At 44.2% G+C, this 14,803-nt stretch overlaps 1 protein-coding gene across 1 annotated transcript in view; it reads right to left on the reverse strand.

Moving 5' to 3' along the window:
- ZFAT (zinc finger and AT-hook domain containing) overlaps window positions 1-14,803 on the reverse strand; it is a 117,109-nt gene that overhangs the window by 55,285 nt on the left and 47,021 nt on the right. The window contains exons 6-8 of the mRNA XM_078391661.1: window positions 12,150-13,615; window positions 11,112-11,344; window positions 1,483-1,570 (exon numbers count right to left, since the gene is read on the reverse strand). Of these exons, the coding sequence (XP_078247787.1) occupies window positions 1,483-1,570; window positions 11,112-11,344; window positions 12,150-13,615 (1,787 nt within the window). The remainder of the gene's footprint in view (window positions 1-1,482; window positions 1,571-11,111; window positions 11,345-12,149; window positions 13,616-14,803) is intronic.

Raw genomic sequence — 14,803 nt, forward strand, 5'->3', positions numbered from 1 at the left:
TCTCCTGTCTTAAGGAAATAGTTCCATTAATTTGTGGCTTTTCTGGCACTGGCTGTTGCTCTTGTGAGTCGTCAGCTTCCACGGCAGCTGTTTCAGTGCTAAATTACAGCCTAGCTGCACCATCGGTGCAGAAACTGTTTTTCCTGTAGGGAGCATTCTCGGGCGGCCAATATCTAACAGGGCAGCTTTGCTAACCAAATATTTATGATCATCAATACTCTCAGAGAGACACATAACATTTGTTTAAAGTTTCACCCGGGATTTCCAAGGGAGCCAGAAATATCCACACAGACAGCTTGTTAACAACTGCAGAAGGCTTGCGAGTCCAGATGTGATGCTGCAATTGCTAGAAATCATGAAAAGGCTAGACTTTCCCATCTCCATCCCGTATAATGATGACCGGCCTTAACACTGGTGTTTTAAAAGATGTACCCAGCGAGTGCATTCTTATGGGAGGAACATGGCATAAAACAGTGGTCCCCAACCTTGGGTCTCCAGATGCTCTTGGACTTCAACTCCCAGAAATCCTGGCCAGCAGAGGTGGTGGTGAAGGCTTCTGGGAGTTGTGGTCCAAGAACATCTGGAGGCCCAAGGTTGGGGACCACTGGCATAAAACACAGAAATGACTGCAGGGACCGGGATTTGAACCGAGAGGTTGTCTGGGGCTGACGGCAGAGCTTACGTGTTCATGGGCAGTACAATCTCATGACTGTCTCTTAAGGAAAACTGTACATACAAGCAAAATATGTATGTTAGCAGAAAATGCACATGCAGAAAAACGCATGCAAATTTTCATGTGTCTTTAAAGTACTGCAAGGTGATGCACCAATTGGATGGACCAGACTTATGAATAAGCGGAAGAGAAACGAATGGCATACCAAGTTATTTATATCATCTTCACTGCAGCACAGACCGAGCATCTAGTGGTGCAGGAGGTATGGCTTTAGCATCCAACTAATGTATTTTTTCCATGTATAAGACTATACTTTTGTCTAAAATCTTTAGACTAAAAATTGAGGGTCGTCTTATACACAGAAGTAAGCTGAGGAGAGAACAAAAACAAGTGGAGGGGAAAGCAGGGATCGAAGCGATCCTGCAGCGGTTTGATCCCTTTCCCCCCACCCTTGCTAAGCCCCACTTAGATTTCTTAATTTTGGATTAGAAAAGTGGGGGGGGGTCTTATACAGGGAAAAAATACGGTACTTGCTACCCTCACTCAAAAGATTCATCCTCAGTTCCAAACACTTCATCTTTAAATCTTGGGAAAAGCTTTGCTTTTCCTGGTCTCTATATGTCATCATAATATTAATACCATGGGAACTGGCCCGATAAACAAGCCTGTCATTCAAGACTTTCTATTCCCTTCACAAAGAAAAACAAAATGATAAGTAGGAAATCTAAAGCACTTACAGTCTATTAGTAAAGCAGGCCAGGCTATCATTAATAGACCGGATTAAAAACCATCAGTGGGGCTTATCTTACCTGGATGGTTTGTCTTTATGTGTGACTTTATAAGTCGGTCTTCAGAAAATGATTTCTTACACACAGGGCAGGAATAGCTCCTTTTGTCCTTTAAAGAAATAAGAAAAGGTTATATCATCAGCTCACTGAGCTGATTACTAAACCCCCTGCATGCTGACTAATAAGAGCCTCGTGGCGCAGTGGTTAAAACGCTGTATTGCAGCTAAAACTGTGCTCACGACCTGGGGTTCAAATCCCAGGTAGCCGGCTCAAGGTTGACTCAGCCTTCCATCCTTCCGAGGTCGGTAAAATGAGTACCCAGCTTGCTGGGGGGGCAATGTGTAGCCTGTATAATTAAAATTGTAAACCGCCCGGAGAGTGCTTGTAGCGCTATGGGGCGGTATATAAAGTCCAATAAATAAATAAATAAATAATACACAGCTCCCAACAAGGTGACCACTGGAAGGCCCAGATGAGAATTTCAGCTGGTGTTATGAAAAGCAAAGAGCGGTTATCATGACAAGACTCACAAAAATCAAACTTCATTGCTACACTACGAATCTCGGAACGATTTGCAGCTTTGATGACCTACCCCTTCAAGGCAGAAGCAGAAATATCCTACAACGCAATTCCATATAGGCTTGGATCCTATGAAGGCAACAAATGGGAACGAAGTGGGAGAATAGAGTTCACTTATTTGAATTCCAGCCTGTGTTTTTTTAAGAGGGCTGACTTCAGGCTGCAAATGGATCTCCCTGTGACTTCTTGGAGGGGGGTGGATTGTTGCAGGAAGTGTAGATCCCTACTGTGGGAGTTCTTGCAAGACCGCATGGCTCTAAATGCAGAGATGGGAAACGCTGGCTCTCCAGGGGCTGTTGAACCACCAACATCATCCGTGGCTACAATAGCTAAACCTGCTGAGAACAGCAGTCCAGTCATACCTGGCCAACTACACCTTTCTCTGCTCCTGGCATTATCAGAAAGACCCATGTTCCAGAACAAGACCCTCTGAAGAGGCTCTGCTTTGAGGTCATTCCATCAAGAAATTAGACATCAAGGAAAGGGCTACAGGACCTGCAGCTCTCAACTCCAAGCAGGTCTTCAAAGATTTCAGCAAAGCAGCTTGAAACAGCTCTGTTTAGACTGGAAATAATGGAAGGCTTGCCGAGGAGCCAAAATATTTTTGCAATATTCCTGATGACATTTTCAGATTTCATTTTTCTTTCTTTCTCTGGCTTTACTTATATGTTTAATGGATACAACGAGACCTATTTCCAGGCAGTTTTAACTACAACTGAGCACAGGGGCTGCCTCTGGAAAGTGTCAGGAAACTTCAGCAGGGACAAAACACAGCAACCAGACTGTGAACTGGGGTTGGACACGGGGATCACACACACACACCCCCGCCACAACAGCTCCACTGACTGTCAGCCCGTTTCCGGGCAGAATTCAAAGTGCTGGCTCTAACCTATAAAGCCTGAAACAGCTGGAGGGCAAGGTATCTCAAGGACTGGATCTCTCTTTACAAGCCTGCCCAGGTGTGAATATCCTCATAAGAGGCCTTTCTCTCGATCCCACCACCTTAACAGGTTCGCTTGGTGGGGACCACAGGAGACGGCCTTCTCTGTCGCTGCTCCCAGACTCTGGAACTCCCTCCCACAGGAAGCCAGCCTGGCCCCATCTTGGTGGCCCTTCTGCAAGCAGGCAAAGACCTTTCTGTTTGGCCAAGATTCCCTGAATGACCTGAGTGGCATTTTTAAATAGATGGTTGTGCTTTACTGCTTTCAATGTGTTTTTGGTGCTGCTTTTCTTTCACCATTTTGTGTGTGTGTGTGTATATTTGTTTGATCCTTTTTACTATTTCTGTACTTAGTACTTTTAACTTTAAATATTGTCTTGTAATGAGGTAAACTGCCTTGGGTTCTTTTTAAGGAAAAAGGCAGGGTAAAATATGTTACATGCATACATACATGTTGTTGTTTAGTTGTTAAGTCGTGTCCGACTCTTCATGACCCCATGGACCAGAGCACGCCAGGCCCTTCTGTCTTCCACTGCCTCCCAGAGTTGGGTCAAATTCATGTTGGTCGCTTCGGTGACCCTGTCCAACCATCTCATCCTCTGTCGTCGCCTTCTCCTCTTGCCCTCACTCTTTCCCAACATCAGGGTCTTTTCCAAGGATTCTTCTCTTCTCATGAGATGGCCCAAGTATTGGAGCCTCAGATTCAGGATCTGTCCTTCCAGTGAGCACTCAGGGTTGATGTCCTTCAAAATGGATAGGTTTGTTCTCTTTGCAGTCCAGGAATTGTTACACATTGTTACACTGGATCCATTGTCTTTCAGCAAATGTCAAAGAGGAATTCAGTTCTCGATCTCTACATTCTGCTCTTTTCTTCGAGAATAAAGAGAAGCTATAAGGGAAGGGATTCTAAGTGCCATAGGTTATCTTCATAACGAAGCCAGATCGTTCAGAAACCAATAAATAAATGAACAAAACCTCATGTGCATTACAAATCCAGAGTGAAGCTGATGAGTTTTGAGATTCTAACTCAATCTTCAACATATGGACAGAGTTCAGCTGGGACTCCTGGGAACTCTAAAGGCTGGGAAAGATGCAATGCTACGCTTCTGCAAATGCCAACACTCGCTGGATGAAAAAGCAAAATGCCAAGAGAGACGAGGGATAAAAACATACAGGTCCTGCGAAGAAACTAGGAGAAGGCAAGAGAACGTACCTTGCACAAAGGAAAGCAGGAGATGCTATCTGCTATCTCTGAGGACTCTGGTATGCTGGCTAGTTGGAATAGCATGGTTATCTCTACATAGCTTCCCTTGGCAAGCTGCATGCATTCGAGAGAGAGAGAAAGCGCTTCCAACAATGAGCTTTAACAAGATCAAACGGAGAATCTTGATGGATTGACAACCATCTTCAAAGTGTCTCCAAATATGCAATTCTTGAATGGCAGGCTAGAATTTTCCTCACATTTCCCCAAATACAAGAGGATTACAGGTATTTCCTGATCAAAACAACATACAATGCACACAACCTTCAAAGAAAAAATATATATCCGTTATTTTTCAGCAGTAACGTCTTTTGAAAAAAGGCATCTTCACAAGTGACAATTCGGAGCTGTTTGAAACGTGAATACGGGGGAAAAAAGGATGAACTGGGGGACAAACAGACAAGGGGTGGTGAGGCAGGCAAACAGGCACAGTAGCAAAGGGAATGCACTTGAGAAGTGAAGATTGTTATACGGCTCTCTTCATAAATGCACATTTTTCCCCTGATGACTGCACCCAGGGGTGGCTGGTAGACTATACAAATAAGTTTCTGGATCTCAGACACCATAGAGACTTGAAGCCATGTAATAAAAACCCATACCCAACAATTTCTCCAAAGTCACATGTTCAACAGTAAGGCATCAAAGATGGCAAGTTGAAAGTCACCCTTACCAGTTCCACAGACCACTATCTTCAAAGGGAATTACGCTCTTCATACTGTAGATGGACATTCATGTTGTCTTTCTTAACAGATTGGTTCCTCAGAGGAGACCTGTGAGACCTTCACAAAGTCTTGCCAAAGCCATTGTCTTCAAGGGTTGTCCATGTGGCAGCTTCCATCATGCGCCATTTTTTTGCAAAGCATTCTTTCTCTGCTGCCCAAAGAATGTGTTCCTGAGTAATTATTTCAGGGTTAATTGCTCTAGTGGCCCTTCTGATTTTTTTTTTTTCAGTTGGAGACTTTGCATTCTCGAACTTATCTGGGCAACATGTAGATAGTCCTGAGGAAAATCTTCCATCGCAGATGAGGGACTCATCATTAGGATGAAGAACGTCTCTCAAGGATTCATAAAAGATCGCTTTATGAGAAAAAAAAGCTCATCACATTCTCTATATCTGCATCCTCCCTTGGCAAACAGAGGGCTATTTTATCCCGTGCTTAACAGAACTTCTGCCTTTAGAAATGTCTTTGAAGACTTCAGAAGGAGATAAGGAAAGGTCAAATATTCTACAATGGCACTTTTGCGGCGACAGTGACAGGCAAGGGATTCAGAACGTGCCTAAACCCTGCACACTGAATAGTCCTTAACAATCTTTCTTGTTTTTCTTTGCCATTCAAAGAGGTACAATTGGGAAACTGAGGCTAGGAAATAATGGCATGCCAAGAGTCTTGAAACAGATGAGTTCAGATGGCTATGTGTACTTTAGTGAAAGTCTCGGAGCGTTGCAACTTCATGGAAGTGTTATTCTAGAATAAAAATGGGGCTGGTTGCACATCAGCATAGATGCTGACTCCAATAATTCAGAAACAGCCTCAAAAATCACTCTCTTTGTCAAAAAATCTCACAGATTTGGTGTGTGACCAAAATTGACTCAGGATCCTATCCCAACACTCCAATAAGACTAAATCACAGATTGTCTCAGAACTAAAACATCACCTCTGTCAAAAAAATAGTACATTTCTGAACCTTGGAATGCAGTTTATCCTCTTCACAGAATAAGTAAAATGTGTAGATTTCAAACAGTATGCAGAAAAATACATATATTGGGAGAAAAGGCACTCATTTTTAAGTATTTTATTTTGCTGCAGAATAAAACCTCCCCTGAACAATGTCTCTGTTGGCAAAACGGCATGCAGAAATGCACATATTTGAACATGATAAACATCCGTGCACTTTAAAAAAAAAAGGACACAGAAGCCTGTCAAAAATTATGACAGGGTGAAAAAAAAATTAAAATCCAGTGCACAAATTCTGCAGTGGAAAAATGAGAAATGAACCCTGTCTCTATGGAAGACAGGAACTTCCATGTGCCTAATAGAATAATTCAGGCAATACGTAGGTGTATTGCTTTAGCAGACCAAGTGCAGCATTTCTCTGCTAAATCTGAGCCCGAAATCTTTTGTCTACTGTGCACCTGCTTTACAAGGGGGGGAGATCACATAACAATTTTTCAGAGCACACTGAACTGGCACAAGGAGCACCAATACCGAGTCATTCAGACAAATGTAGAGACTAGTCACTAATCAGATCTCCCGGAGTGTCAATATACTCCACCAAAACTGCATATTCTTCTGCTGTCGTCTCAAGCCTCTCTCCCCCTTTCTTGTCACATTTATTTTATGTTTTCTTTCTCCTGTTAACCCTGGTTCCTGAACAGTCCGACGAAGGAAAGCCTGATGGTTGTTGTGGGTTTTTTCGGGCTCCTTGGCCATGTTCTGAAGGTTGTTCTTCCTGACGTTACGCCAGCCTCTGTGGCCGGCATCTTCAGAGGAATAGGAGGAGGCACTCAGCGCTGCAAATGTTGCGAATAAAATTCCATACACACTGCTGTCGACACATGCCACCTGGTTCTGCAAAGTGTGGTATTTCTCAAAGTGGCAGTTCATTAGGTCTACTTCTGTCTTTCTGCTTCCCTGCTTCCATTAGGGAAGCTCAAGGCTGAAAAGCCAGAGAGAGCCCTCGAAAACGGGAAGCCAAAACAGGTCGAGGTCTGTAGTGTTCTGCACGGTTCCTCGTTCTCGGAACAGGAAATGCTAACAAGGGCACTGAACCTCTTTCTGCATGGAGGCTGCTCTTGTGACCGGAGAAACAGAGAAGAAACAGAATCTAGGCTGCTGGCGTAACAGATCTTCCACTCAGACTAGCCACCGGTTGAACAACAACAACAACAACAACAACAACAACAACAACAACAACAACAACCACCACCATTTTCCTTCTCTGTGAGAAGCACTTTTAGATTCTTCCCACAACAGAAGAAACATGGGTTATTTCCTCCATACCTTCCCGCGTAAACCTTCGTAGCAAAGAAATGTGGATTTCAAAAGTGGGTTCTTAGGGTCGAACACACTCAAATCAGGAGAAGGATGTGCTGTGCGTATTACTGGGCTGCACCATTCCAGAATGTAAAGGGGGGGGGATGATGACGTGAAAGTGTCCACATCATTCAGAAAAGAAACAGTTCTCCCAACACATGTCAAACTTTCATCATCATCATCATCATCATCATCATCATCATCATCATCATCAACATCACAGAACTGCAGAGCTGGAAGCAACAGTAGGGATTGTTGAGTCCAGCCCCTTCCAAGGAGGCAGGATGGGGAATCAAACTCCCGACCACTGGCTCTACAGCCAGAGACTTAAACCACCGAGCTATCCAACTTTTACGATAGGGAAGCCATGGAAAAGGGATGTCATTGACCCTCACCCCAGTCCAGAAGAATGCAGCCTCAAGTATATTTGAGGATGGAAGACACACAGCAATGGTGAACCTATGGCACGCGTCCCACAGCTGGCGCACACAGCCCTCTCCGTGGGCGTATGAGTCATAAATTGCCATCAAAAATACATACCCATCCGCCAATTTCGGTACTCCCCTCTGCTGGTGCAGTGGTCCAGCGGAGGGGTGCAATGGCAGCCATTACGAGTCTAGCCCGACGGGGGGAATGGAGGACCAATGAGTATTTCTCTGTTAATAATACCCCTAGGGGGAAAAAAAACCCAAGCATTTAACCCTTGAGGTGCAGACCAGTTGTTTTTTTTCTAAACTAAAACCTCAGTATTCAGGTTAAATCACAGTGTTGGCACTTTCAAATAAATAAGTTGGCTTTGTGTTCAAGTTTGGGCACTCGGCCTCACCATCACTGCTCTAGGTCCAGTGATTTCATTTAAAAAAAAAATATGAATGAGCTTCTCAATGAGACCCTAATTTCCATCTTAAGTCTGAATTGAATGGAAGGCTTGTGTGGTTTTAAGCACTACACCTATTTTATTTTATTTTTACTTTAATGCTCTTTCCTTCCTCCTCAATGATTATTAATGTGAAAAGTTCTAGAGAAATCAAAAACCTTGGATAGGTTGTGAATGTATTGCATTGATTTTAATAAAATGAATCGCCACCATTGCAGAGGAATGTAAAGGAATTCTGTGTTAGTCCTATGGTTCCACGACCCCTCCACCCCACCCCATAAATGAGAAAGCAAAGCTTGGCTGCTGAGATTGACCAAAAACTGGCATCCTGGCGGGAGATCCTGGGTAACATCACCTTCTTATGAGCAGAGAAAAAAACCAATGGATGGTGTTTGCCTACCAGGAAAATCTGTTACAACGCATTTGTCTAGGAAATAGCTATGTTTAGTAGCCTTTACTCCCTGAAACAGAGGTTTGGTGGCTGTCTTTCTTTTATCCCCAGGACAGATGTAGAAAACCTCCCTGCTATCTTCAGCCATTGGGCTAGGTTTAAACTTATATATAAAGCTGTAGGTAACTATCTGACTCAACATCAAAAAAAAAACTAAGATCATGGCCACTGGTCCCATCACCTCCTGGAAAATAGAAAGGGAAAATACAGAGGCAGTGACAGATTTTTACTTTCTTGGGCTCTATGATCACTGTAGATGGTGACAGCAGCCACGAAATTAAAAGATGCCTGCTTCTGGGGAGGAAAGCGATGGGAAACCTAGACAGCATCTTAAAAATCAGAAACATCACCTTGCCAACAAAGATCCACATAGTCAAAGCTATGGTTTTTCCAGTACTGGTGGATGGAAGTGAGAGCTGGACCACAGAGAAGGCTGACTGCCGAAGAATTGATGCTTTTGAATTGTGGTGCTGGAGGAAACTCTTGAGAGTCCCCAGGACTGCAAAGAGAACAAACCTATCAATTCTAAAGGAAATCAACCCTGAGTGCTCACTGGAAGGGCAGATCCTGAAGCTGAGGCTCCAATACTTTGGCCATCTCATGAGAAGAGAAGACTGCCTTGAAAAGACCCTGATGTTGGGAAAGTGTGAAAGGAAGAGGAGAAGGGGACGACAGAGGATGAGATGGCTGGACAAGGTCATTGAAGCGACCAACATGAGTTTGACCCAACTCCGGGAGGCAGTGGAAGACAGGAGGGCCTGGTGTGCTCTGCTCCATGGGGTCACGAAGAGTCAGTCACGACTTAACAACTAAACAACAACAAGAACCAAACTATCTGACAGAAACAAACACACTGAGAACCAGCACCTGGTGAGAAAACACATGGTGAAAATAAAAACTAGGAACATGACCTGATACCAAGCTCAAATGTTATCTGAAAAACAAATTTAACTGAAAAAAAAATCTTCTCGTAAGTCGAATGAAATGACTCCAATAAACACAAGGCATCACAACATGCATTTATAAAAGGATTCTTTCCTTTTTCTTTGAGCTTTCTACTGCTTTCTCAAAATCTATCCTGTAGCTTCTGAAACCACAGTAGTTAGTCTGAGTAGGAGGTAAACTTCACCATTTTTTCTTTTTTTCATACAGAAATTCTAACTGTTGGAGGTATTGGCCAATAGTCCAGCTCCCGTCAGCATCAAAGAGATTTAAGAACATTAGATGTATCGTGTCTGACTCTTGCTTTTAAAAGAAACACAGTAATAAAGGCTGTAAACAGATAAGGGGGGAAGAGTACATTTTCCACTTGAATTGCATAGGTTTGAATAGCTTGGTTTTGGTTATACATGGATTTTTTTCAATAAATATACCAACAAACAACCATTGAACAAATAAATATTCAGTAAATACTGTGCCCCTGACAACCCAGAACCCCATGAATCCAAACAGTGAAGACATCAAAGTGGCCTACTTACCCCAAACACAACATCTATAATTCAGCCTCTAGATGAAGGGGTCATAAAGACTTTTAAGGCTTATGACACACAGTCCTGTATGGAAAGAACTGTCAACACTACAGAAGAGAACCTTTATAGAGAGAACTCTTCTGCCTAAAGGTGTTTGTATGTGTGTGTGAAAGAGAATCAACTATTTATGCTTTGTAGTTATGTTTTTTGGGGTATGTAGAGTTATGGAATTTGACCCAACTTCGGGAGGCAGTGGAAAACAGGAGGGCCTGGCGTGCTCTGGTCCATGGGGTCACGAAGAGGTGGACATGACTTAACAACTAAACAACAACAACGAAGAGTTATAGATAGATTTTGATCAACATGGGGGCCCAACGCCCCTAATCCAAGCATGGTTAAAGATGGAAGTGTATAGAGAACACTTTTAGGGTCCACCAGAAGAGCCTCAAACTGGCTTCATCAGAGCTTTTTTGCTGCTGTTAAAACTGGAAGAACTTGAAAACAAGACATTTCTCCAGAACAGCTTTTTAGCTGCCCAAACTTTTACAAATGTGGATGTCACTGCTGTAAATCTGCTGGTGGAGGGGGTGGCAAGACCAGGGGAACTTCCACATTCTCCATCCTTCCTTTAGATACATCTTAGTCTCTTTAACCTGTGTAGCAGAAATCAAGTTACCCAAAATCAACTGATACCTTTTGCTTTTATAATCACCCTCTTCATAGCCAAGATGGGATCCTAGTAAGGAGACACTGCTACTCCCTTTATAATTCTACTGGTAACCTACAATTATTCACCCCAAATTCAGAGTTTTCTAGGGCTAAAAGAAAGTTACAGACACTACGATAGGCTTCTCTTAACAAATACACGGTACCAGTAAAAACCTGGAGAATTTTAGAAAGCAGATAGCAAGAGAGCTGTACACAACCAACTTAGATGTCGCATTGCGCGAAACAGCAGAATGATGTCATGGTTTGTGACTTACTCTGTACAGAACATAGCAACTTTAACCAGAAATATTGGCTACAACTCACACTTACCAGCTCTGTGTGCACTTTCAGATGAGCCTGGAGTTTGTATTTATCTGGAGTCGAATAATCACAGTCTTCGGTGGGACATTTCAACAAAATGTTGCTATGCTTCTGGACGACATGCCGCTTCAGACAATTTTTGGTGATGGAGGAGTAGCTGCACTGAGAGCAATAGTAGAGGTGTTCTCGTGTATGCGTACGGACATGCATGTCGTAATGGACCTGGTACCAAAATAGCTTGCCTGGAAAAAAAACAGCGTAGATACAAAACAAGGTGAGTGGAAAGTACTTCAGCTTGTGAACCGAATGTCTGAAGCGACATGACTAGGATCCTGATCGTGGTAAGCAGAGAGAGTTTGAGAAAGTGTGGCCATTGGACTACAGCTTTGAGAAACCGCCCCCCAGGGAATCCCTGGAAAAGACCCCGATGTTGGCAAAGTGTGAGGGCAAGAAGAGAAGGGGATGACAGAGGACGAGAGGGTTGGACAGTGCCATCGAAGCGACCAACATGAATTTGACCCAACTCCGGGAGTCTTCTCTTCTCATGAGATGGCCAAAGTATTGGAGCCTCAGCTTCAAAATCACCTGGAACAGGAACTGGCAAGCCACTCCAATATCTTTGCTAAGAAAACCCCATGAACAGAAACAAAAGGCTAAAAATCAACCCTAAATTAATTTTAAAAAATAATCTGATTATTTTTGATTATTCAAAAATTTTTTAAAAAATATTTCTTTATTTAAAATGTGGTTTAAATAAATCAGATTTTTTTTAAAAAAAACATTGATTTTTATCCACTGGTCATTGGGTGATGTTTTTAGTAATTTTAGTATGGTTTGTCTTTTTTTTTGTTTCCATTTAAAGCTGACACAGTAAAAATGATTAATGCTTACTAATAAGGAAACAAAACTTGCATTTTCTTTTTCTCTTTCCTAGGCATGGAAGAGAATAAAGCAAACCTTTCTGCTGGGTTGCACGTCCCAAGCAGTACCAAGGCTGCTCTCCTGCATTCGCCCGACCCCACCCTCCAAACTTTGCATGCTCCTCACCGCAATATTCACACTCCAAATCTCCATAGACCTTCCTGATCTTTTCGCAAAGGGCAGTGTTCATTTGCCGTTTTTGCAAGCGGTCCAAAATCTGCATAAAGGCTGCCGCTCCAGTCAGGTTATCTGTAGGCTGTGGGCAAGAATCAGAAGTCTCGCCGAGCACTTCCTCAGTTTCTGGAGGAAGCGGAGGGAGGGAGGAGCCTGCCTTCCCAGGCATTGACTCATTAGCTTCTGGATCATTAAGATGGATGGTTTCACCCATTTCTTCGAGATCGGGAGCACACTGCGGAACCTGGCAATGCAACTTCACCTCGGAGCTCCCATCGCCCGACAGCTGAATGTCTTCTTCACATTGCTCCTTCCCCGATAGGTCACTGGTGGCTTCAGCTTCCGTTTCAAGAAGAGGCCTTTCCTCATCTGAACCAGAAGGAGCACTTCCCTCCTTTTGGAGGAAGTCATCCGAAGCGCTAAGCGGGCATGCATCCAAGGACGTTAATTCCACTGATGACTGGCACGAAGGATCCGTTGCATCTTCAGCGGGAGGGCTTTCAAGATCTAAATGTGAAGCGGAAGCTTCTGGCTTGCCACCAGGGTTATCGGACTGACTTCCCTCCACGGCATTCAGTTCCTCTGGGCCTCCCGGTGTCTTTGCTACGCAAAGCTCTTTGGAACTTAGGAGCGAGAGTTCTGTGGCCATTGGTGATGTCTCCTCTCCGAGGGCTTCTTGCTGGATGTCCCCTCCCGGTTCCAGGAGGCAAAAGCTCTGGTTGATCGAACTGTCGAAGACAGACGTCTCTGCCAAGTCCCCATGCTCTTCTTTGATGTGCGCCCGGAGCCGGATGGAGCTGACAAATTTCTTGGAGCATTCGCTACAGACGTACACAAAAGGATGCTTTCGGACGTGAAGCTCCAGGGCTTGGTACTTCGTGGCTCCGTGGCCGCACAGCTCGCAAGCAAAGGGCCTCTCGTCCCCGTGGACAAGCATGTGCCTGTCACGGTCCAGTTCGTTTTTGAACCTGCGCTCGCAGGTATGACAGTCGTACAAGAGCTGCCTCTTGCCTTCTCGAGTCATCAAGCACAGCTCGTCAAAGACGTCCTTCACTTTCTTGTCGAGCAAGTCGTGGGCTTCCTTGATATGCCTGATCAGGTTCTTGACGTCGGAGTACTTCTTCTTGCAGAAGCGGCAGTGCTGCTTGATCTTCTTGTGGACGCGCTCCACGTGGACCTTGAGGTGGCCTTTGCTCAGGCACGTGAACGGGCAGCAGTCACACGCAAACTTCTCCCCTGTGTGCTTGCGCAGGTGAACGTTCAGGTTGGCCTTGATGGCGCTGGCGTAGCTGCAGAAGGAGCACTTGTACGGCTTCTCGTTGGTGTGGATCCGTAGGTGGGCCTGAAGGGAGTGCTTGAATTTGAACACCTTGTTGCAATATTCGCAGGTGAAAATCTTCAACTGAGTTGCGCCTAACCTACGGAGAAGCACAAGGAGAATGCAAATGACCTAATGCCCTAAGAGAGAAGCAGGCAAACAGAAGCTAAACGGCAATATCAGGCTGATAAAGGCTGAGCGGATGCTCGCTGTGCCTACATTTCCTATCAGCAGGAAATGGGGGGGGGGAGAGGAGGGAGACAGACCCTCCTCAGGTTGACGTAATCCCTTGACGTTTGCTTTCCTCAGTTCTGAGGGAGAAGGCATAGGTCAAGATATATTTTAGTATTGCTTAGCAACTGTTTAGCTGTAGGAGATTTACCACACACACACACAAAAAAGCAAAGCATGCTGCATATATACTGCCCTATACAGTTGTGCCCTGCTTAATGATTACCCCGCTTGATGACGAATCCGCTTCACGACAATGTTTTAATGGGCTTTTTTCGCTTCCTGGTGATTGGTTCCCTGCTTCGGGAACTGATTCTTTGCATTACCACGATCAAAACAGCTGATCGTTGGGTTTTCAAAATGGCCGCCGGCTGCTCAAAATGGTTCCCCACTGTTTTTAGGAGGAATTTTTCGCTGCACAGGCACCCGAAATGGCCGCCCTATGGAGGTTCTTCGCTGGACGAGCAGGTATTCGAATGCATTGAATGGTTTTCAATGCGTTTCAATGGGATTTTTTATTTCACTTGACGAGGATTTCGCTCTACAGCGATTTTGCTGGAACAGATTACCTCGTCAAGCGAGGCACCACTGTAGTGCTTGAAGCATTCTCTGGGTGGTTTACATGTTCATATGCAGGCTACACATGGCGCCCCCTGCCCCAGCAAGCCGGGTACTCATTTTACCAACCTTGGAAGGATGGAAGGCTGAGTGACCCTTGAGCCGGCTACCTGGGATTGAATCCCAGGTCACGAGGAGAGTGTGGCTGCAGTACAGCAGTTTAAATGTTGCACCACGAGGCTCGCTTTATAGATACATGTCCATGCATAAAATGGAATCTCAACTACCCTACTAGCATAAAACAAAAATGTTATGAAAATTCTCAGCACTAATATAATGAGTCTAGAAAACAGATGATGGGGATTATCATATTTCAGGAGCCAGCCTTCCTAGGTGGCTCCATTGCCTAGTTTCTTATAGGAAAAGAAGAAATCCCAGTGGTTCATATTATATACATAGCATAAATCAAAATGCCCAGGGTCTCCTGAAAGAACATTTG

The sequence above is a fragment of the Pogona vitticeps genome, chromosome 4, assembly GCF_051106095.1.
Source record: "Pogona vitticeps strain Pit_001003342236 chromosome 4, PviZW2.1, whole genome shotgun sequence".
NCBI classification, from domain to species: Eukaryota; Metazoa; Chordata; class Lepidosauria; order Squamata; family Agamidae; genus Pogona; species Pogona vitticeps.